Source organism: Peromyscus californicus, unplaced genomic scaffold (assembly GCF_007827085.1).
Source record: "Peromyscus californicus insignis strain IS unplaced genomic scaffold, ASM782708v3 Scaffold_6__1_contigs__length_162567912, whole genome shotgun sequence".
In the NCBI taxonomy this organism is placed as follows: domain Eukaryota; kingdom Metazoa; phylum Chordata; class Mammalia; order Rodentia; family Cricetidae; genus Peromyscus; species Peromyscus californicus.
In genome coordinates, this window is record NW_026294584.1 from 158,552,207 (window position 1) to 158,574,540 (window position 22,334).

At 47.4% G+C, this 22,334-nt stretch overlaps 1 protein-coding gene across 3 annotated transcripts in view; it reads right to left on the reverse strand.

The window, feature by feature from the left end:
* The window catches only part of Itpr2 (inositol 1,4,5-trisphosphate receptor type 2), a 436,608-nt gene that overhangs the window by 140,137 nt on the left and 274,137 nt on the right, over positions 1–22,334 (reverse strand). For all 3 annotated transcript variants that reach the window (XM_052719262.1, XM_052719263.1, XM_052719264.1), the window contains 2 exons: positions 7,907–8,015; positions 7,074–7,261 (listed from right to left, as the gene is read on the reverse strand). In XM_052719262.1, the coding sequence (XP_052575222.1) occupies positions 7,074–7,261; positions 7,907–8,015 (297 nt within the window). The remainder of the gene's footprint in view (positions 1–7,073; positions 7,262–7,906; positions 8,016–22,334) is intronic.

The following is a 22,334-nucleotide window of genomic DNA, read 5'->3' on the forward strand; positions in this document are numbered from 1 at the left end:
AGTGAGATGTACCTTAGTGAGACAGTGAGATGTACCTTAGTGAGACAGTGAGATGTACCTTAGTGAGACAGTGAGATGCATCTTAGTGAGACAGTGAGATGCATCTTAGTGAGACAGTGAGATGCGAGATGCATCTTAGTGAGACAGTGAGATGTGTCTTAGTGAGACAGTGAGATGTGTCTTAGTGAGACAGTGAGATGCGTCTTAGTGAGACAGTGAGATGCATCTTAGTGAGACAGTGAGATGTACCTTAGTGAGACAGTGAGATGCGTCTTAGTGAGACAGTGAGATGCACCTTAGTGAGACAGTGAGATGTGTCTTAGTGAGATAGTGAGATGTGTCTTAGTGAGACAGTGAGATGTGTCTTAGTGAGACAGTGAGATGCGTCTTAGTGAGACAGTGAGATGCATCTTAGTGAGACAGTGAGATGCATCTTAGTGAGACAGTGAGATGCATCTTAGTGAGACAGTGAGATGCACCTTAGTGAGACAGTGAGATGTACCTTAGTGAGACAGTGAGATGCGTCTTAGTGAGACAGTGAGATGCGTCTTAGTGAGACAGTGAGATGCATCTTAGTGAGACAGTGAGATGCGTCTTAGTGAGATAGTGAGATGTGTCTTAGTGAGACAGGGCAATACTGACTTGTGGTTACCAGTTACTGTCTGCTTAGCAACTTTATGCAAGAATTCAGAAGTGAAAGGAGATGGAGGAAGGATGTACTCCAGAAGAGATGTACCTGATCAAGTGGAACCAGCCACATCCCCAAATAAAATCTGAGCAGGCAGGTTGGGGTTTGTGACAGCTGCTGACATGTTTTCCTAAAGGAATGCCTGGAGCAGGCCCGACTCCAGGCGACACTCATGCCTGTGTTCGTTTCTTACATGGGCAGCATCTACACACAGTGAGCTTTACATAGCCTTTAGTGTCAGCTACGTGTCTGTTAGGAGACGCTCCTGAACAGAGGGCTAGCAACCTCTTTTCAGGAGCAGGACAAAACAACCACCGTAACCATGGCAACTACACTGAACCAGCCCAACTGGTCCTGATGGCTTGCAGGATAAATGCAGCATCCACAGACCTTTATGGTCCCACAAATTAAGCGGATGTTTGAGCTCTAATCTTTTTAATATAGCATGGCTGGAAGGTGAAAGGGTGACTGTAACACACGAGAAAGCTGCAGTCATGTCCCAGCTCTGTGAATTCAAAGCTTGGCAGTAAGGGGTCCATTCACACCCACTCTCCCAGATACGTTCAACCCTTGTGATGAGTATGGTTTTCTCATTCCATGCACATGGTATTGATTGAAAAATGAGATGTTGTGAGGCAGAGGGATTTACCACATATTATATAACCCATATGCTGTAGCACTAAATGTAGATTATTTATATAAATGATACTTTCTACAAACCAGTGCTCTACAGAATGGTGTTGGGTAGGTGATGACCAAATTATGTTCCATAGGTTAATCAGATGGCACAGCATCTACCCAAAGATACCACATTATGGACAACAAGGAGTGTCAAAGGAAATGCTCAAGGCTCTTTGTTGGACAAAAAGCAAAGGACAAATAGTGTTACAGGGGGAAAATCTGCCCTATGGAGGAGAAGAAAATCAGAGGAATGGAGAGAGGAGGGGAAGTAATGGAGTGAAGCCTAGTGCTTTAACTTCCTTTCCAGTTTCACACACAGTTCTAGGTTAAAGTCGATCACAGGAAGTCGCAGAAGCAGGAGCTTCAGGAAATTGGACACAGCACATCCATAATCAGTAATGAATGCAAGTACGCTTGTGCTCTGTCTACCTTCTCTATTCTTACATGGTTCAGGACCCCTGCCTAGGGAATGGTGTCACCCACAGTGTGCAGGTCCTCCCACTGAACCAGCACAATCAAGACAATGCCCCCACAGGCATATCTACAAGCCAACCTCATCTAGATCAATCCTCACTGAGACTCTCTTCCCAGGTGATTCTGGATTATGTCAAGTTGACATAATCTCAGCTATCCCACTGAGAAAGACAAAGGCTCACATGGTGGTCAGTCCCTGTCACTTCCGGGCGCTATGAATATAGAAGGTTATCTCTGGGAAGGAGATATTCATTGTGACTAGAGGGTACAGAATCTGGAGCCAGGCAGCATAAACTCAAGTCCCAGCTCTGTCTTTATATAATCAAGGGAGTTTAGATCTGCCTGCTTCTTCTTTGGTAATCTAGGATAATATATATTATATCACAGGCTGTGGGGATTAGCCAAATTTATGTATGTAAGAATGGTCCCTAATACTCAATAGCCTATATGTTATATTTTATTTCTTTTTCTTTTTGAGACAGGGTCTTACTCAATGGCCCAGGTCAGCCTCAAGTGATCTCTCTGGCTTATCCTCCAGAATCCTGGGATTATAAGTGTGACCCACAATACCTAGCTTTTATTTCTCTCATTATTAGTGTTTGAAGTTATAATTCCTTCTATCTGCCTCCACTAATCCACGTCTGGTAAGGCATATTGGGTGCAGAAAGTGACTCATGTAGTAAGGAAGAGATTCACTCTGGTCAGAATAACCAGAGCAGGGCAGCTCAGACAACCCATGAACTAAATCCTGGGACTAACGGGAAACTAAGGATATTAAACTCAGGGCTGGAGAAATGGCTCAGTAGTTAGGAGCACTCGGTGCTCTTATAGAGGACCTAAGCTCAGGTCTCAGCCCCACATGAAGGCTTACACCCTCTATAACTCTAGCTTCATGGGATCCAAGTTCCTCTTCTGGCCTCCACAGGCACTGCACGTATGTAGTACACTTATATACATTCAGGCACTCAACATACACACAAAAAAAGTAAATCTTTTTAAAAATGTAAAGTTCCTATGAGATTAGCAGGAGTCTAGGGGTGAGTTGTGTGAATGGGACATGTCCCCATAAGCTTGTGCATTGGCATGCTTGGTCCCCAGCCAGTGGCACCGTTTGTACAGTTATGGAACTCTCAGAATCTGAAGCCTTGCTAGAGAAAGTATGTCATGAGGTCGGGGACTTTGAGAGTCCGTAGCCCCATCACACTCCCAGTTTGCTCTCTCTGTTTCCTTTGTGTGGATGGAGATGCGCTCGCTCAGCTTCCCGCTCCAGCCACCTGCTGCTGTGCCTCTCCAGCTATCAAGAACTCTCCCTCAGGAGCCATAAGCAAAACATCTCTGGCTTCCATGGGCTGCTTTGGTCGTGGTGTTTCATCGCAGTGGTAAACAGCAACCAACACGGGGGGGGGGGGGGGGGGGGGGGGGGGGGGGGGGGGGAATACAGACTCAGCTCTGCTGATCTAGACCTCTTAAAGCCACAGCACACAGCTGACAACTGGGGCATCATGACGTACCTAAATCAGAAACCTAAACAGCAGAACCCAGAAAGTGAGGTTTTTAACCACAAGAGGATTTTTATGCACAGATTTGTATAAATGCTGTTTCTTTAACAGATAAGTGTGACTCTGGTTTTCTTCTTTTTTCTGCATGAGAGATTGAACCAACGGCCTCAGAAATGCCGCACACATGCTTACTACTGAGCTACACCCCTGCTGTCCTTTTACTTTTAAATTTGTGACCTGCTTTCATTAAGTTCGCTAGACCAGCCTTGAGCTTGCTCCATAGCTCAGTTGTCCTTGAACTTGTGGTCCTCCAACCTCAGCCGCCTGAGGAGCTGGGATTACAGGTTTGTATCACCAGCCAGAGAGAGAGAGGAGAGAGAGAGAGAGGGGAGTGGTGTGTGTGATATGTGTGTGTGTGTGTGTGTGTGTGTGTGTGTGTGTGTATGTGTGTGTGTGGTGTGTAGTGTGTGTGATGTGTGTGGTGTGTGTGTGGTATGGTGTGTGTGTAGTGTGTAGTGTAGTGTGTGTGATGTGTGTGGTGTGGGGTGTGTATATGGTGTGGTATGTCGGGTGTGTGTGTGTGTGTGTGTGTGGTATGTGGTGTGTACTGTGTGTGATGTGTGTGTGTGGTGTGGGGTGTGTGGTGTGGGGTGTGTGGTGTGGTGTGTGTGTAGTGTGTAGTGTGTGTGATGTGTGGTGTGTGTGTATGTGTGTGTGGTATGTGGTGTGCACTGTGTGTGGTGTGTGTGTGGTGTGGTGTGTGTGCAGTGTGTAGTGTGTAGTGTGTGTGATGTGTGTGGTGTGTGTATGGTGTGGTGTGTGGGGTGTGTGTGTGATGTGTGTGTGTAGTATGTAGTGTGTGTGATGTGTGTGTAGTATGTAGTGTGTGTGATGCGTGTGTGTGTGTGTGTGTGTGTGTGTGTGGTATGTGGTGTGTACTATGTGTGATGTGTGTGTGGTGTGGGGGGTGGTATGCACTGAACGGCTATAAAGGAATATGAAAATAAAAAAATAGGCTATCACCCCCGACTCACATTAGAAAATGTCGAAAGCTAACTGGAGAGACAAGATATAAAACAGATAGTAAAATAAAGGGACACCGAGAAGACACCAAGCGAAAGACAGTTGCAGTGAGGCTCACCAGGAAGCAGGTACCACATGCCCAGCTGGAAGAGAAGGAAAGACCCATCGCTCATAAACATACCCACCCCTGATAGTTACTGGGCATTAGAGGGTTCCAAACCCAAACAGCACAGCAATGAAGATGTGTTCCAAACCTTCAGGGATGTTTACTTTACTAGATGGAATCTGGGGCACACCTGGAGAGGCACCATGACATGATAGAAACACTCCCCAGAGCACCTGGAAGTCACAGCAAGGTCCTGCAGCAACTAGCAGTCGGTTCTGCCCAATGGGACAAGGGGCCGAAAACAATTCTAAGAAGAGCCATTGAGCTGAGCCCTGGGAGAGAAGACAGTAGCAGGAGAAGTGACATGATGTACCTGGGGGGCTACAAAGAGAAACAGCAAGGAGGAGACAGACGGAATCAGAGATGCTGGAGCACATGAAGGACCTGCAGCAGGAAGGGTTCGTGAGCTCGGCAGGGAGTCTGACTTCACTGGGAAGAGAGATCTGAACCGGGTCTAACTGTTATAACAAATGTCACTGGAGGCGACAGAGGGAATGTTAGAGGGAAGGCCAAATGGAAGCTGGGAAACAGGGTCACAGCAGAGTGAAGATAAGGAGCTGCGATGAAGGTCGGAGAAGCGGGGATTGAAGTGTTAGGGGAGATATTCGAAGGGCAGAATCACCCAGGCTTGTCATCAAGGGGTGACCAGCAAGGAGACAGGATGGTCAGCCACGGTCAAAAGGCACGGCGCCAGTCTCGGGGAGAAGAGGAGCCCTCACATGAGGCTGGAAGAGAAGCTGGGGGTGGCGGAGTTCCAGGATCCAGGTAGTAAAGGCTCCAGAAGAACAAAAAACCTTCCCAGTGATCAATGCCACAGAAACGTGAGGCAAATAAAGACTAAAGGTTAGATCTAGGGAGCGATGTGCTGGCACTTAAAAGTGGAGCCTGCAGCTCTCCTGGAGCTGGCTGGCATGGTCAGCATCCACATGAGGATGAAGGGTGATCCCCTGGGATGACCTCTATGGTCCAGGGAAATCTAAAAAGTGTGGTTGCTGGAGATGCCAGTTCAAGGCCAGTGCATACCTGCGCCACACTGGTACCTTTTTGGCTACCCCTCAGCCTTTGTTCCTAAAGCCCTGCTACCAGATAGGTCTTTCACACAACAAAGCTCCTGATGTTAAATGTCCATGAAGACAAGGTAAAGAGAATTACCCAAGTTCTGAATCTGAGCCTGCCATTTACGGGGCCAACAGGTTTGAGAATTTCTGGCCAGCTAGAGCTATGCATTGTCTCCATGGCTTAGGAAAGTATAGGAAGATCAGGTTACTGAGCAGCGAGCCAGGAAGCTCAGAAGTGCTCTCTGGGAAGTTTCCAGAGCTCAGGCTCATACAGCACACTGTTAGGTGCAGAGAATCCAAGGGAAACAAGGGGTCTCCAATGGACAGGAGTGCTGGCTGGACAGGGTCAGATCCTTGGTGTGCGTGTGAGCACAGCACCCACTTCCATGTGGAGCACGTGAGCACAGCACCCACTGCACAGTGGAGCATGTGAGCACAACGCCCACTGCTATGTGGAGCACTTGAGCACAGCGCCTACTTCCATGTGGAGCACATGAGCACAGCACCCACTTCCATGTGGAGCACATGAGCACAGCACCCACTTCCATGTGGAGCACTTGAGCACAGCGCCCACTGCTATGTGGAGCACTTGAGCACAGCGCCCACTTCCACGTGGAGCACATGAGCACAGCACCCACTTCCATGTGGAGCACATGAGCACAGCACCCACTTCCATGTGGAGCATGTGAGCACAGTGCCCACTTTCATGTGGAGCACTTGAGCACAGCGCCTACTGCTATGTGGAGCACTTGAGCACAGCACCTACTTCCATGTGGAGCACGTGAGCACAGTGTCCACTTCCAGGTGGAGTGGCTCCTGCCACGGAATGAGCTCCAAAGGAAGTTCTGTTTAGAGTAAGTAGGAAGCCCTGTCATTATTTCAATAGCAAATCAAATAAATTTATAAGGGAAATGTGATTTGTGAGGTGTTGTATTTTGTTTGAGCCAGCAAGGAGAAGCTAAAAGAATACTCTCCCTTGGTTTCTTTAACAGGTGAATAAGAAACCGGACAGACTGTATGAGTCAGAGGTCAGGGAGGATCGGAGCAACAGCAGGACCACAGCATCAAGAACTCACAGCCGCTGTGGCTGCCGACCTATCAAGCTGTGAAGGCTCCAGCATGGAGTGGGAGGAGCTTGTGAGCCCTCAACCCTAGCTGGGGATCTACAGATGTGTTCTGGCTGCTGGGGCAGGAAGAGTCTGTTTTCTATAGGGAGGTGGCTCCCGGTAGTTAACCAAGCTCCAGAAGATGACTGCACACGGGTACATGGGCAGCAGAAACTGGCACCCAAAGTTTATTGGGATGATAGGGGATGGATGGATGACACAAAGTTGGGGGGCAGCAGGGAGTGGATATGTGAAGAGTTAGAGAGGAGTGGAGAGGGAAAACGTAAACAAAATACATTGTATGAAATTCTCAAAAACAAAAATATTCTTTAAAAACTAGAAACAACAACCCGAACACCACTAGTGAGAGACAAGTACCTGTGTTTGCGTGTTTCCTCCTTCCAGCAAGGCGATGCCAAGCAAAATGCCTTCGGAAAAAATCCTGTCGTTTTTGGTGTTCACTATGACATCAATGACAAGTTCGGATGCTCCTTCTTTGTCCAGCAGACACTGGATATCGGACATTGAAATCCCCATCTTATCTGAGTCCTGTCCAGAGAAGCCTCCTGTGGTCAGGGGAAAAAATAAAACAAACCCCCAGCAAATCGCCTTCATCACAGACATCCTTTTATAGCAGCAAATAGTGTTTTCAGGTACTTAAACCATAACGACATGTGCCACAGGGAAGTTTAGTTACAAATATAAAAAATATATAAAGACAAAAATCTTAAAGAAATGTCTGGCATGTAAGTCAATGTCATTAACTGTTTTTCTTAAAGTACTCTGGAAAGAGCTGGAGAGATGGCTCAGCAGTTAAGGGCACTGGCTGCTCTTGCAGAGGACCTGCGTTTGATTCCAGCACCCAAACGGTGGCGTGAGTCACTGTAACTCCAGTTCTGGGGAATCCAACGCTCGACAAGCACACATGTATACAGACACATGTGCAAGCACTCACACGTATGTGTAAGATAAAGATAAATAAATCTTTAGAAAAGTACTCTACAAATGTTATCCTTAATGTGTGCACAAAGAAACTATAACAAACTATCCAGAGTCAAAAGGCAAAATGCACTATAATTCTCAAACCTGTGGATTCAAGAACCCCAAACTACACAACGGCTTTCACTGGTGTCCCTTAAGGGAGGCGGGGGGAGAGCAGCGCTGCCGTGGAGATGCGCCATGGACCTGAAATGGGGATGATGAGCACCTACCTCCCACTTGTGCAGTCTTGGCGTAGGCCCCGGACAGAGGTCCATTTGCACCAACGCCATGGTCACCTTTGAAGTACCGGTTCAGAAGGATTCTCCGGAGTATGCTACCCTGGAAGAAGAGAGCTGTCATCATTTTTTAAAATAGAAGTAAAGAATGGCAACATGCTAAATGCAAATATATCTGAAGTAAAAACGTGAGAAAAATAATTTTATGCCAAATCAGTATTTTTGAGGGAAAAAATTGCAAAGGTTCCCAGTAACAGTAATAAGTTTGCTTTTTATAACAGTGAAGTGAGTGGTCATGAGGCTCCTGCGTGCACTGTGGAGATGTCTCCTCATCCCTGGACCCATCAAACTGTACACACTAAACACATACTGACCGGAGAGCTGTGGGGCTGGCTCAGTGGGTAAAGGAGCTTGCCACCAAGGCTGGAGACCTGAGTTCAGTCCCTGGGATGTACTTGGTAGAAGGAGAAACCTGACTCTTGAAAGCTGTCTTCTGACTTCCACATACATGCTGTGGCATGCACATGCACACACACATGCACACACACAATAAATAAATAATGTAAACATATGTATGCATGCATGCATGCATGTATTATGCACATACACTTTTATATGTAGAGGCCAAGGAGATGGCTTAATGGGTGAGCACACTTGAAGCTAAGCCTGGCAACCTGAGCTTGATCCCTGGGACACACCTAGTAGAAGGAGAGAATTGACTCCTATACACATGTGGTATGCCATGCACATGACCCCCACACTCACACATGCACACATTAAATCAATGTAATAATCATAAATTTGCTCAATGGGAAAAGCTGGGGTCCTAGTGTTGAGCAGAACACTGGTGGCACCTAGAGAAGACAGCAAACACCCTGAGGCCTGGAGAGTGAGGCTTGTGGGGGCTGAGCACAGAGACCTGGGGAAGAGCTGGTATACAGCTGGTGCTCCAATGACCCACAGAGACCTGGGGAAGAGCTGGCACACAGCTGGTGCTCAAACAACCCACAGAGACCTGGGGAAGAGCTGGTATACAGGTGGTGCTCAAACAACCCACAGAGACCTGGGGAAGAGCTGGTATACAGGTGGTGCTCAAACAACCCACAGAGACCTGGGGAAGAGCTGGTATACAGGTGGTGCTCAAACAACCCACAGAGACCTGGGGAAGAGCTGGTATACAGCTGGTGCTCAAACAACTAAACTTGACAAAATAAAGTGAGTTCTGTTCAGACTCTGAGACTGGGTTTTATTCTAAAGAAAAGGACAGTATATTTCTTTATAAATCAACTTCTAAAACTCCTGTCTTCCACACTTTAAAACAAGGAGGAAGAGGCAGGGACACAAACAGGGAAGGAGGAGGAGAAAAACAAAATACCGTGTTTCTCTTACATAGGGAATCTAGAATCAAACATACACGTGTATGCACACGCACCTATGTGTGACATGAACACAGATGAGGGACTATTAGGGGATGCAGAGGACCTGTGTGAGGAGGCAGTAGGGAAGAGGGGAGAGTAGTGTGTGGGGTACGAACAAAGGAGAATAATAAATGCATACCAAATGTCCCGTGAAAGCCATTGTAGTCTGTGCTAACCAGAAATGACTTGAAAAGGTAAATATGATTGCTGGCTTGCACGTAACTGCTGACACTGGCCCCACTCCTGAGGTGGCTCCCACAGTGCAGGGAGGAAGCCTGAGCTTGCATGACTGGTTACAGATGCACAGTTCACAGGTCTCAGGCCAGGGCTTCACTTCTCTGACTACAAGCCCGCCCATGTCCAGGTGCCTGCTCCACTGGCCCCCACCCTTCCCCAGCGCTTTCTATGTGCCCTGCTACTCCAGATTCACACACTCCTCCCCAGCACGGTGACATCCGGCTCCTGCCCTTGCTGCCTCTGAGTACTCTGGTTATTCTGCCTCCAGTTCCAGGAGCTTGCCCTGGGTCCCGGAACTGGACTTCCCCCTCCCCCTCTCCCCTCCCCCTCCCATCCCCCTCTCCCCTCCCCCCTCCCCCTCTCCCTACCTGCACTGGCTTCTCATCCTCTGTTGCACACTCAGGCCTGGCAGACACTGCACCTCCTCCAGCCTGATCTCGCTCCCCTAAGCCACTCAGTGCTTCCCTTGGATTTCTTGTTCTCTGTCTTGCACCAGCACAGGAAACTCAGAAAGGAACATTCCTTCTCCTTGAACCTGTCTTCCTCTCCATATCAACTCATTGTAACAGCATTACCATCACCCTGGCTGCTCACTAGCAATGGCTTCTGAATCCTACCTTTTCGTGGGAGCTTCTGGGTGCTTTGACGCTATATTTAAACCAAACTAAGATATATTTTCTACATCTCCCTGTTTGCTTAAGGACAAGGCCTGTCTTACCTCTGCAGCCTACATGCTCCTGGGAAGCTGCTCCTTCAGGCACCATATGAAGAGAAGAAGGTAGACCTTCCTGGCTGTCAACTTGATTAGATTTAGAGTCACCATGGCAACACACCTTTAGGTATGCCCTTGAAAGTGTTTCCAGAAAGTTTAGCTGGGGAAGGAAGACCTACCCGAACGGGAATAGAACCATCTCATGGATTGGGGTCTGTGAATTAATAAAAAGGAAAGGGTACTCATCTCTCCTTGCTTCTTGCCTATGGGTGTGATATCATGGACACCTCACACTCACACTTGTGTACACCTCACACTCACACTTGTGTGCCATGCCTTCCTTGCCATCATGCCTGCACCCTCCGGAGTGAGTCAAAAGAGACCTTCCCAACCTTAAGCTGCTTTTGTTGAGTATTTCGTCACATCAAAGAGAAAAACAACCAACACAGCATTCAAGAGTTTACAGTGAGATGTGTTTCTCCACTGTCACGTGTCCTGGGGGCTCCAGCAGCCTTTAAAGGAGGGCAGGCTGTGCAAGCCACACACATCCACAAACACCAGAGCAGATGTGTCTCATGCACAGTGAGCAACAGGACACCCTCGGTGTTCCGGAGCCAGGAATTTAATGGATGCTGCACCTACGGTTGCTCGTCTTCTCAGTGACTTTCATTTATTGATGCCTTTATTCTTGGAGCACAGACACCGCTTCTCATCTTGTGCTCTCTCTAACTCTTTTCACGTGAGGCTGTAGTACATAAAGATGATGACGAGGCTTAGAAGAAGCTGGGGACGGAGACCTGACTGCCCTCTGGAGGCACCTCTGCTGTCCTCCACTGAACCTAAGGAACCCAGGGGCTCGGCGGGGCAGAGCACACGCTGCTCTTGCAAAGGGCCTGGGTTCAGTTCCCAGCACCCATGTATGTCAGGTGGTTCATGGCTCCAGGGCATCGGAGGGAACCTACACACGCGCTGCGCGCGCACACACACGATTAAAAACAGATCTTTTCAAAAACCCAAAGATGTTCTTAGAGGAGGCAAGAGCCATATAAATACGCATTACTTCCTCTTTTTTTTTTTAAGGGAGCGTCCTTTTTGTTGAATTAGCTCTGTCTTTTTAAGGAACGATCCTCCAAAATCAGGGACAAAACATTTCTTTGGTATCCAATGGGTTTTTCCTCTGCCTCTCCCAGTGGCCGGAGGTGAGGCCATGAGAGCGTTGGTGAACTCAAGCCTAGGACTGAAATCATCAGGGAGACTCGGAAGCCTGTGGCCTATGACCCCAGGGCTGCCACTGCAGCCACTGCTGTTGTTCTGAGACAGAGTCTCGCTCTAAAGCCCAGCATGGCCTTCAACTCATTGCAATCCTCCTGCCTCTGCCTTCAGGGTTCGGGGTTTACAGGCATGCACCACCATGCCCAGCAGACACTGGTTTATGGGTCACCCTGCCTGTTGTTCACACCAGTCATGCCTCTCTCCTCCACAGCCTGACTGATAGAACCCTGCAAGACAAGCTGGGGTGTCCACAAGGACCGAGGAAGACGAAAGTAGAGGCCAGCCCTCTTCTTGTGCAGTCAGTGTTGGTGTCTGCAAAGGGCTTGTTGTGAGTCAAGGTCTGGATCCTGAGCCAGTTTCTCGTTCACACCTTTAATACAATTCCCCAAAATTCCAACCAAGAAAGAAACATCATTCTCCTAAAGTAGACGGGAGGAGGAGGAAGAAAAATGAAATATTTGTGCATTGTGGCCCATACCCATAATCTTAGCGCACAGGAGGCTGAAGCAGGAGGATTGTCATGAATGAGAGGCCAGCCGGCACTATGTAGTGAGTTTTGGGTACCGAACTATGGAGTGAGAGATCTTGTCAGAAATAAAACACTGTATTATTGTTTTAGCACTAAAAAAAAAAAATTCCGTATAGGGTTAGAAGAATAGTGTTTTTTAAAGCCACAGAGTCAGCTGCTGCATGGCTGCAAGCCACTATGACTAAAATAATGATATTTGCCAACCCCATAAAACCCTCTTGGGCAGATAAAACACAGACTGGTGAGCACCAGTCACCAAGCAAAGCCTCCTTCTCGGGTCCATGATGTTCAGGTTCACGATGTATTTTCCAACAAATATCAGAATGTCACTGAACGGGGAAGCCAGGGGTTGCGACTCCTGGGCCTCTAGACTCGGGGAATGCAGCACCCAGATTCTAATGTCCCTGTGCCCTTATTAACCAGGGAATCTCACATAGGCTACCTCACCACCCTGAGCCTCCATCCTCAACTGGCAAATGAAACAGTAGTTGAACGTCCCTCCACAGTTCTCAGGGTGGACGAGGGCCGTACAAAGTGAGCAGATCCAATGACGTCCCTGCTACGTTAATACAGCCGAGCACACAGAAGCACAGCTTCGCACTGTTGTACATTTCCTGAGTTTACACCAAACTTTCCCACAGAAGTGAAAATGTTACCTAAGATACTGAGAAGAGGGAAAAAAATTATCAACTACCTCACAATCCTAGCTTTTCCCAGTTGATCATTGTGAGTGAATGTGGAAAAATCAGTCCCAAGCATATACTTACATCACTGTAGAAAATATGCTCCATAATTTCAAATAAAGCGGGAAAAATTCTATCTTGGTTTGAAGGACATTGTTCAGCTAAGAGAACCATCCCTACTTAAGCATGGCAGACTCTAGTGCCGGCAGACCTCAGTGCCGGCAGACCACCAGTGCCTGCAGACCTCAGTGCCGGCAGACCACTGGTGTCCTCCAGTGCCGGCAGACCTCAGTGCCTGCAGACCACTGGTGTCCTCCAGTGCCGGCAGACCACCAGTGCCGGCAGACCTCAGTGCCGGCAGACCACCAGTGCCGGCAGACCTCAGTGCCGGCAGACCTCCAGTGCCTGCAGACCTCAGTGCCGGCAGACCACTGGTGTCCACCAGTGCTGGCAGACCTCCAGTGCTGGCAGACCTCCAGTGCCGGCAGACCACTGGTGTCCTCCAGTGCCGGCAGACCTCAGTGCCTGCAGACCACTGGTGTCCTCCAGTGCCGGCAGACCACCGGTGCCGGCAGACCTCAGTGCCGGCAGACCTCCAGTGCCTGCAGACCTCAGTGCCGGCAGACCACTGGTGTCCACCAGTGCCGGCCGACCTCAGTGCCGGCAGACCTCCAGTGCCGGCAGACCTCAGTGCCGGCAGACCACTGGTGTTCTCCAGTGCCTGCAGACCTCAGTGCCGGCAGACCACTGGTGTCCACCAGAGGCAAGTGCGGTATCAGTTCGCCGTGGGTCATCTATCCTCTCTGTGATGGGGCACGGTATCAAGAGCTCCAGTGTGAGACCTGTCCCCAAGTCACTTTAGGTCAAATAAAGTCACCGTAGAATCTGTCGGATATTCTAGCGCCAGGCTTGGGAAATTGTTTCTGAGCTGTAACTGCCATGGCGGAGTGGAGGACAGAACTAATGCACAAATGCCATTTTAAATAATTCCCCTGGGCTGAGACGCGTGGCTTCTGTGCTGGGTCTTCAGAGCCACAGTGAGGCCCCTCAGTGGCCTCCCACAGAAGGTGCTGGGGTAGGCCCACTAGCAAGGATTGTCTCTGTCAGAGGCAATTCCAGGCCACAAGACACTGCTTCCAGCCAGCATCTTCACAGGAACACATTCCAGATGTGCAGACTGTTATGGAGCCAAGAAAACTGCAACCACTTTCTTAAATTACAACAAAATATCTCCATAAAAAGCCGTGTCCGTGGCCAGAGGAGGCGTGCTGACAGTAAGGGGATACACCGGAAGACGGCCCCGTTCCCTTGATTCCCTGGACACCGCCCACTGTGTTAGGCTGAGTCCAAGGTACCGGAAACCAAGCAACCCAGAAACGGCCAGCTTCGGTGGACAGAATGGAGAGAAATAAGCATTTATCCTAGAAAAGTCTGAGGATTTTCTTTCACTTTGAAAAGCAGTACACGATTTGCCTTTCTAGACATGAACAGCTGTAAGATGAGTGTTTGAAGGTGTTCCCAAGTCCTTAAAAAGTGAGCTAGTGCTTTTTTCCAAGACTTGGTGAGACAGACAGCAGCATATACCAGCATCCTCAAACCCTGATCCTTCAGCTGGCGAGAATATTTCACCCGGGTTCCCCATACCGATGGCTGATTAGCTACTGATCAGCTTGGATGGATCTGGAGGCAGTAAGTATGTGTCCTCCAGCCTCCACCATCACCTCATTTAACGCTAACTTGAAAGTACCAATGGGTATTTCTGAAGCCCTTTGACTTAGCGACTGTGTATCTGGTGAAGAATGTCCTCCTTGGAATGCCTGGAGGTAAAAAGAGCCATGGTTCTGGATCAGCTACCCTAGTGGAATTACACTGAGTCCATTGTCATCACCGACCACCACCTGTGGGGAGTTCCCTGGGGGAATTGTGGCCCGGCTCATGTCATGTGCCAGTCCAGTCAGGTCTATTCAACCATGAATGCCATTCAACACAAAATCTTATTTAAACATGTAGCAACTTCTTTCTTTTTTCCTTCCTGGTAACCCTTAAGTAGCGATGATTGTTGTAGCTGAAAACTGGTCTTCAAACCAATGGAGAATTTTTTTCATTTTATTTGAAATTATGGACTATATTTTCTATAGTGATGTAAGTACAGTTCTCAACCATGAACTTTGTAAACGGCAAGGTCAGACCACAACATCTACAGGGCTGCCAGATATCCTGCTCACTGAGTCCCTTTCTCTCTCGCTGCCTTTGCTCAGCTTTACAAAGATGGAAACTCAAATGTCCTCAACAGGCGTCGTCCATGTTCACAGTCTATCAACTCCACGACACCCAACATACACTAACGGTCATCTTAAAAAGCAAAGGGTGCCACAGCAATCCTACTGAAAAACGAAGGCATGTGCCTGTAATCCCCGCCCTCAAGAGACACAGGAAGGAGAACTGATGCAAGTTAGGGGCCAGCCTTAGCTCCATGAAGAGTTCCAGGACAGCCTGGGCTACATAGCGAGACTGAAAAGAACAACAAGAAAACCATGAGTAACTGAGGACTAGAGCAGAGACATCTGTTCACACACAAGGCAATCCACCTCCAAACCCCTTCCTCTCTCCCTCACGCTCTCCTTGCTGTTTATCAATTATAAGGACATTTATTACACACCTACCATGTGACAAGGACTAGAAAATGGGCTCCCAACAGCAACACATGCCAGAGAAACCCAAATGTACAACGGAAAAAAACAAATATACAAAGCTGAGACATGAGGGTCGGCAAAAATAATTCTCACCAGTCCTTCTGGTTCCACTTTCAAGACTTCAGTGTTTAAACTGTCTGATGATGCTGGCTCTCCAGTGACTCCATCAACCTCTCCAGGGTCAGCAAATGTCACAACCTCAGGCAATGGGGCTGCTGAGGTCTGGCTCACAGTGAGGTGTGAAGGAAGCTGCAGTCCCAGCAGTCTTTGGGGTATGATAAAAGCTCTGCCTGTTTGACTTGCAGGAACATCAAACCCAAACGCTCTCCCCATCAATGGGCTCAGCTCTGCTGCACGTCTGAGCGCAGGACTAGAGCAAGCCCTTGCTGGCCAAGCTTGAGAACCGCTTGCGGCTGCTGTGTGCTTGTTAGGACAACAGGTAAAAAGCTGAGAAGGCCCTCTATAAGCTGTGCAGGCAAGCATTTTGTTTGTTTGCTTTGTTTGGGGTTTTCTGCTAATTTGTTTAATTTTTTTTAAAAATCCAACTCTTATGTAGCCCAAGCTGGCTTCAAAATTGCTATATAGCCAAACATGACCTTGAACTCCTGATCCACCTGCCTCTACCCCCTGAGTGCTGGATTGCAGGCATGTGCCACCAGGTCTACACACCCAGGCAAGCTTTAAAGACCATTTCCTGCTGTGGGATGGTCTGTATGTCAAGTGTGTTGCTGATTGGTCAATAAATAAATCACTGATTGGCCAGTGGTCAGGCAGGAAGTATAGGCGGGACAAGGAGGAGAATAAAGCTGGGAAGTGGAAGGCTGAGAGAGAGACACTGCCAGCTGCCACCAGGACAAGCAGCATGTGAAGATGCCGGTAAGCCACGAGCCATGTGGCAAGGTATAGATTAATGGAGATGGATTAATTTAAGCTGTAAGAACAGTTAGCAAGAAGCCTGCCACGGCCATACAGTTTGTAAGCAATATAAGTCTCTGTGTTTACTTAGTTGGGTCTGAGCGGCTGTGGGACTAGCGGGTGACAAAGATTTGTCCTGACTGTGGGCCAGGCAGGAAAACTCTAGCTACAATTTCCCTATTGAAAAAAAACTACTAGATTCACACATCATGAACCACCAGCTCATAAAGTGACCCCAAAGTAGCAAAGACCCATGACCTCTACTGCCTGTAGCCTCAGGACATCTGCAGACACCTGTCTAACAACTAGTTGTTGCTGGGAAATGGAATCAAAGTTGTAAGCAATCATTTGTTTTCAGCCCTCCAATGATTATTTCCCAAAAGTTTCTCCAGGGATGCATGATGATGGCCATCCCATGATCTATCACAGTCAATCAAGTCAAAACACTCAGGAGGCAGAGGCAGGCAATTTCTGTGAGTTCGAGGTCAGCCTTATTGCTACAGAGTGAGTTCTATGACAGCCAGGGCTGTTATACAAAGAAACCCTGTCTCAAAAAAAAAAAAAAAAGCCAACAAACTCCTGTCCTGTTAAGTGACTCGAGGAGCCCCTCTCTTAAATGGACCCTGAACTACCTCCTCAGCACCACAACCCTCCTCACCTCAGAACTACGTCCCATTGAGACCATGCTTACAGAACTCCTCTACCCCTAGACTTCACCCACATTCAACAAGAAGAAGCTCCCTGAAAAAAAAAAAGCCTATACCCAGAACCCCTAGACTTTCAGACCCATTCTTTATCTTTTAAGAGTTGGGATATGTCAGAATAAACCTTGAAAAAACTCTGCCAGACACTGACCAAAGAATTTTCAGTTACCCTAAGGCAGTAGTTCTCAACATGTGAGTGGCGACCCTCTGGGGGCTGAAGAATCTTTCACAGAGGTTGCCTAAGACTATCTAAAAACATAAGTATTCACATTATGATTCATAACAGTAGCACATTTACAGTTATAAAGTAGCAATGAAAAAATTGTATGGGCCAGGCGGTGGTGGTGCACGCCTTTAATCCCAGCACTCGGAAGCAGAGGCAGGCGGATCTCTGTAGGCTCGAGGCCAGTGTGGGCTATGGAGTGAGTTCCAGAAAAGGTGCAAAGCTACACAGAGAAACCCTGTCTCAAAAAACCAAATAATAATAATAATAATAATAATAATAATAATAATAATAATAATAATAATAATTTTATGGCTGGGAGTCACCACAACATGAGGAACTGTATTAAATGGTCGGGCATTAGGAAGGTTGGGAACCACTGCCCTAAGGCTTGCTGAAATCTCTTGTCCCCAAGCTGAAACTCCAGTCCCCTCCCCTCACTGCCATTCCAAACTCAATCACATCCTGACATCCAGGGGAAGACAGTTTCTAAAGATGCAATGGCCTTGTCTGAACAAACATCTCCAGGAGGGAGAAGCTGCAGGCTGCATGCAGCTCCAGCAGTTGCCTGCAGCTCCCCAGGCCTCCTACATAAACTCCAAGTACTCCCCTCCCCTTTGCATGCACTCCCTGGCCCTGGAGAGAGCATCTGCCCCTCGCTATTCTGGAATGAACAGTCCCATCTGCTGAGGTCAGACTGGTCTCTTGCTGCCTTCTGTCTCTTAGAGCTGCTTCAGAAACTAACGAAGTGGCCAATGGCAGCCTCTGTTCATGCACAAGTGCGGAATTCCCAGGGGCGACTGCTAAGCTTCCAGAGTGTGCAGCTAGAAGGGTTCTGAGGTCCAAAATGACCTTGGTATGTGGCAGGTCCCCAGGGTCTGGGGAGGAAGTGGGGACACAGAAGGAATGGCAAAGACCTGAGTGGCGGGACTCTTCCTCTTGAACAAGGGGAAAGCCACGCTGGCTGCTTTAAAGGTCTGTTCCTGAATCTCTAAGCCATGGCCAGGGAGAGCAGGTGGGAGGCACAGATTTGCTAAGGAACCATCACTCCATTGGAATATTCAATATGCACCTCATGTTTCCTATGTGAAAAGGAAGTGTGAGGAGGGAGAATAGGTCCTTCCCACAGGACAAAGAATAGCGGCTGCTTCCTCACATTAGTTAAGAAAGTCAGGACTGTCTTCTGGAGAATTCCTCTGCATGCATCAGTCCTCACACAGGTGTTATTTTTAGGACACCAGTGACCCATCAAAATGGCTTTAGGAAAATCTGAAGTTCATACTGATTTCCATTTTCCTTCTACTAGAATTTGTAGTGGGAGGAACAGTGAGTCTCCAGCTAGGGCTCCACACTTACTGAGTACATGCTGACACACTGGCGCTCCTCTGGGACCTGGCGGGACAGGGAGTGAGAGCCAGAGGCTCCATGCTCCTCTCCTTCCTGTTCCCAGGTGTCTCTTCCTAGAGGACAGGCCTTGAGCTCGAGGCTGCGGTCTATATGTGCAGCCAAGAGAGAATGGCTTGCTAGGCTATGAGAAGATCTCGTGGTTCAGGAGAGCTATCCAAGAAAATAGGGTGCTAGAAGCCCACCCTACACCCCACCCAAAACACAAGTATAATTTCCTAACACATCCCTCTACACTCACATCCATATGCCCTAACACACACAACACTCACACATGTACATTACCACCTTCACACATTCAGACACATGCACACATGTACCATCACCACCACCACTTCCTCCATTCACACACAAAGAAACATGCACACAAACAACTCTGCCACCACCATATACACAAACCAACACATTTATAGACCACACCACACACAGACCCCACATCACATACACACATTACACATATGTATTACACACACACCCATACACACTGGTGTGCACAAGAGTGAGAAACATCTCATCACACCCCAACTCTAGGAACAAACTGTACTCCACGTCCGGGCACAAAGCAACAGTTAAATACCTGTCAATCAATGCAAATGTTTGACAAAGGAAACAGGAAGCTAAATTTTAATAAATTCAGGTTAAATTTAGAATTTTTCAGGTAGAAGAGAAGTAATTGTAGAGTCTATGAAATGAAGAATTCTACATAGATCAACTTCAAAGGAAGGCCTTGAGAATTAAGAACACACACATGGTCCAGCCCAGTCCCTTCATCCTTTGGGACCCACCTGAGCTACAAGGTCGCACACATGATGGGAATGCTGATTCTGTGGAGACCACTACAATGGGCTCAGATCTGGGTACAGGCACATCCCAGCTCCATGGTCTCAGGAATTCCATTGCTCTGTCCTCAGATCCTGTTACAAATGTCTGTGTATAACAATATCCAAACCTCAGGGTTATGCCTTTGGATGTATTAAGTTCTGAGCAGACAGCTCCTGAACATTTTCTTTAATGGTTAAAGAAAACTAAGCTTTGTCCCAGGGAACTGATGGGGGTATGGACATGAGAATGCCCAGGGCCACCAGGATAGGCATGGCTTTAGTTGCTGCCATAAATACCACTCTACACATCTACATATTTTAAGAGAAGGAGATAAGAGGCAGTAATAATTTGTGTCACATTCTCATCTTCATGCCTGCAGACTCACCCAGCCCTATGCTCCCCTGTAAACTCACCCTGCCCTATGCTCCCCTGTAAACTCACCCTGCCCTATGCTCCCCTGTAAACTCACCCTGCCCTATCCTCCCCTGTAAACTCACCCTGCCCTATCCTCCCCTGTAAACTCACCCTGCCCTATCCTCCCCTGTAAACTCACCCTGCCCTATCCTCCCCTGCAGACTCACCCTGACCAATCCTCCTCTGCAGACTCAACTAGCCCCATCCTCCTCTGCAGACTCACCCTGACCAATTCTCCTCTGCTGTGATGTCAACTGCCTTAGGATCTTCACCCTGCTATAAAGCATGGGCCCACCTTGAGGTTCTGATTCCCAAACTAATAAGGCAATATCATGTGACTCTGTGAGCATAATGAAAGAGATAGCCACTGTTCTCTTAAAATGCTGTTCTAAAAGAAAATTTTCTTTTAAAAAGAAAATTAAACACAATCTGTCATTTCATGTGATTCTCAAAATAAAAACTTGCATTTCTTGCAAGTCTTATTCTACAATTACAGTGTTTTTGTTATTGTATAAATGATATTGATCTAATTTTGGTATAATTTTTTGTTTTTATCTTTAACACAGAATCTTGCTATGTAGCCTAGAATGGCCTCAAATTAAAATCCTCTGCTCTCAGCCTCCGTTTTACGGGTATGAAATTTTGATAATTTCTGACATTAATTTGCTCGTAAGAGCATACATTTTCCTATTAATATGAATATTCCCATGCTCCCATGAGCTCCTAATTGTGTTCTCTGTAGAAAGCATACTTTTGAAAAATTCCACAGCAAAAGCACAGACAAAGATTAGAAGGAATAAAAAGCGAGGTTCTTACACATCCATCAGCATTTTAAAACACAACACAGTTATTACCTGAAGAAAATGAGGTCTCAGTTCAAACAAACAGAATGATTCCTGCCTCAGAAAGGGGCTTCTTCAGAAAGACCTGGGCTAGGTACATGACGGGTTTTTGAACAGTACTGAAAATCATCTTGCCTCTGTGTCATGACAGATATTTTACTACATATCTAGATATCTAGAATAGCAACTAAACTCCAAGGTGCTAGAAATAGGCAAAACTTTCTTTTATTTTTCTACGTATGTGTATATGGTATTGTGCATGCTCACACATATGTGAGCTCATGTGTGTGTGAGGGGGTGCTTGTGTGTGAGCGTGCATGTATGTAGTAGCCTGGGGTTGACACTGGGTGTATCTCTCCAGAACTCTCACTCTCTCTCTTATGTGTGAGGCACAGCCTCTCACTACAGTCGGAGCTCTCATTTTCTGTGGTCTGGCTAGCCAGCTTAGGCTGAGGATTCCACGACTCCACCTCCCAGGGGCAGGACTGCACGTGACCCACATGCCCACCTGGCTTTGACATGGGTTCAGGATCCAAACTCAGGTCCTCACAGTTGCATGGCAAGAGCTTTATCCACCCAGCCATGCTGCAGCCCTGAAAGTTGACCTTTAATAACCATCAGTGCACACTTGTCGGGGACAGCAGCTGCAGGTGTTGCAACCCCTGCAGTCACATCAGACGTGATTGCCACAGGCTTGTGACATCAGTTTCTGTGTGAGACATGAAAACTACTCAGGCTGAGCAGGAAACCCAAACTGAGTGTGACAGGAGGTGAATTAGCCAATTTGAGGATCATTTCTCTGAATGTCACTCTGTTAAGTTTGAGTTAAAACTTCCAGAATGGGAAAGAAAAAGTTAACACATACTTCTCCCTCCTTTTCTCTCAATAGTATGAATGGATGTATATAAAATATAGATGATAGACAGATGCTCCCACTCCTGGCCGAGAATGCATGTAAGTGTAAAGGGTGGTTATGAAATCAATAAGGCAATAATATCACATTGATATGCACGGACAGCTGTACTGCCATATTTCATTAACTGTGACATTCACCTTTTCCTCAACATTTTATCATTCATGAATTACAGATCACTTTAAAGTCAACAGTGTGTCACAGATTCTGGAAGCCTTGTTTTCCTTTTTAGTGATACTACTATTGTGGCATTACACCTGATAAATTATGTTCTATTGAATGAAGACATCGGTGTCATTTGTTGCAGTGTTAGGATTGAACCCAGGGCCTCACACATGCTGGGCAAGCACTCAAGGGAGCTACATTCCTGTCTGACGGACTTTGGCCCCATGTCACTGGGCTTTACACGGTATGACATCACTGCTATGGCCCATTTGGCTAATGGGAAGTAAGATGAAGTTACACCAGGAACCTGAAGATTTAACCTTTTAGTCAAACAGTTCTTAGATACTTTCCTCTTTCTGTGCTATGTGTCTACCAATTAATCCAACTCCAAGAATCGTCAGTTTTTAAGACATCTTACCTGAGTTGGGTTTGTGTTAAAATCAGAAGAGAACATTGTAGATATATACGAGAAGTGC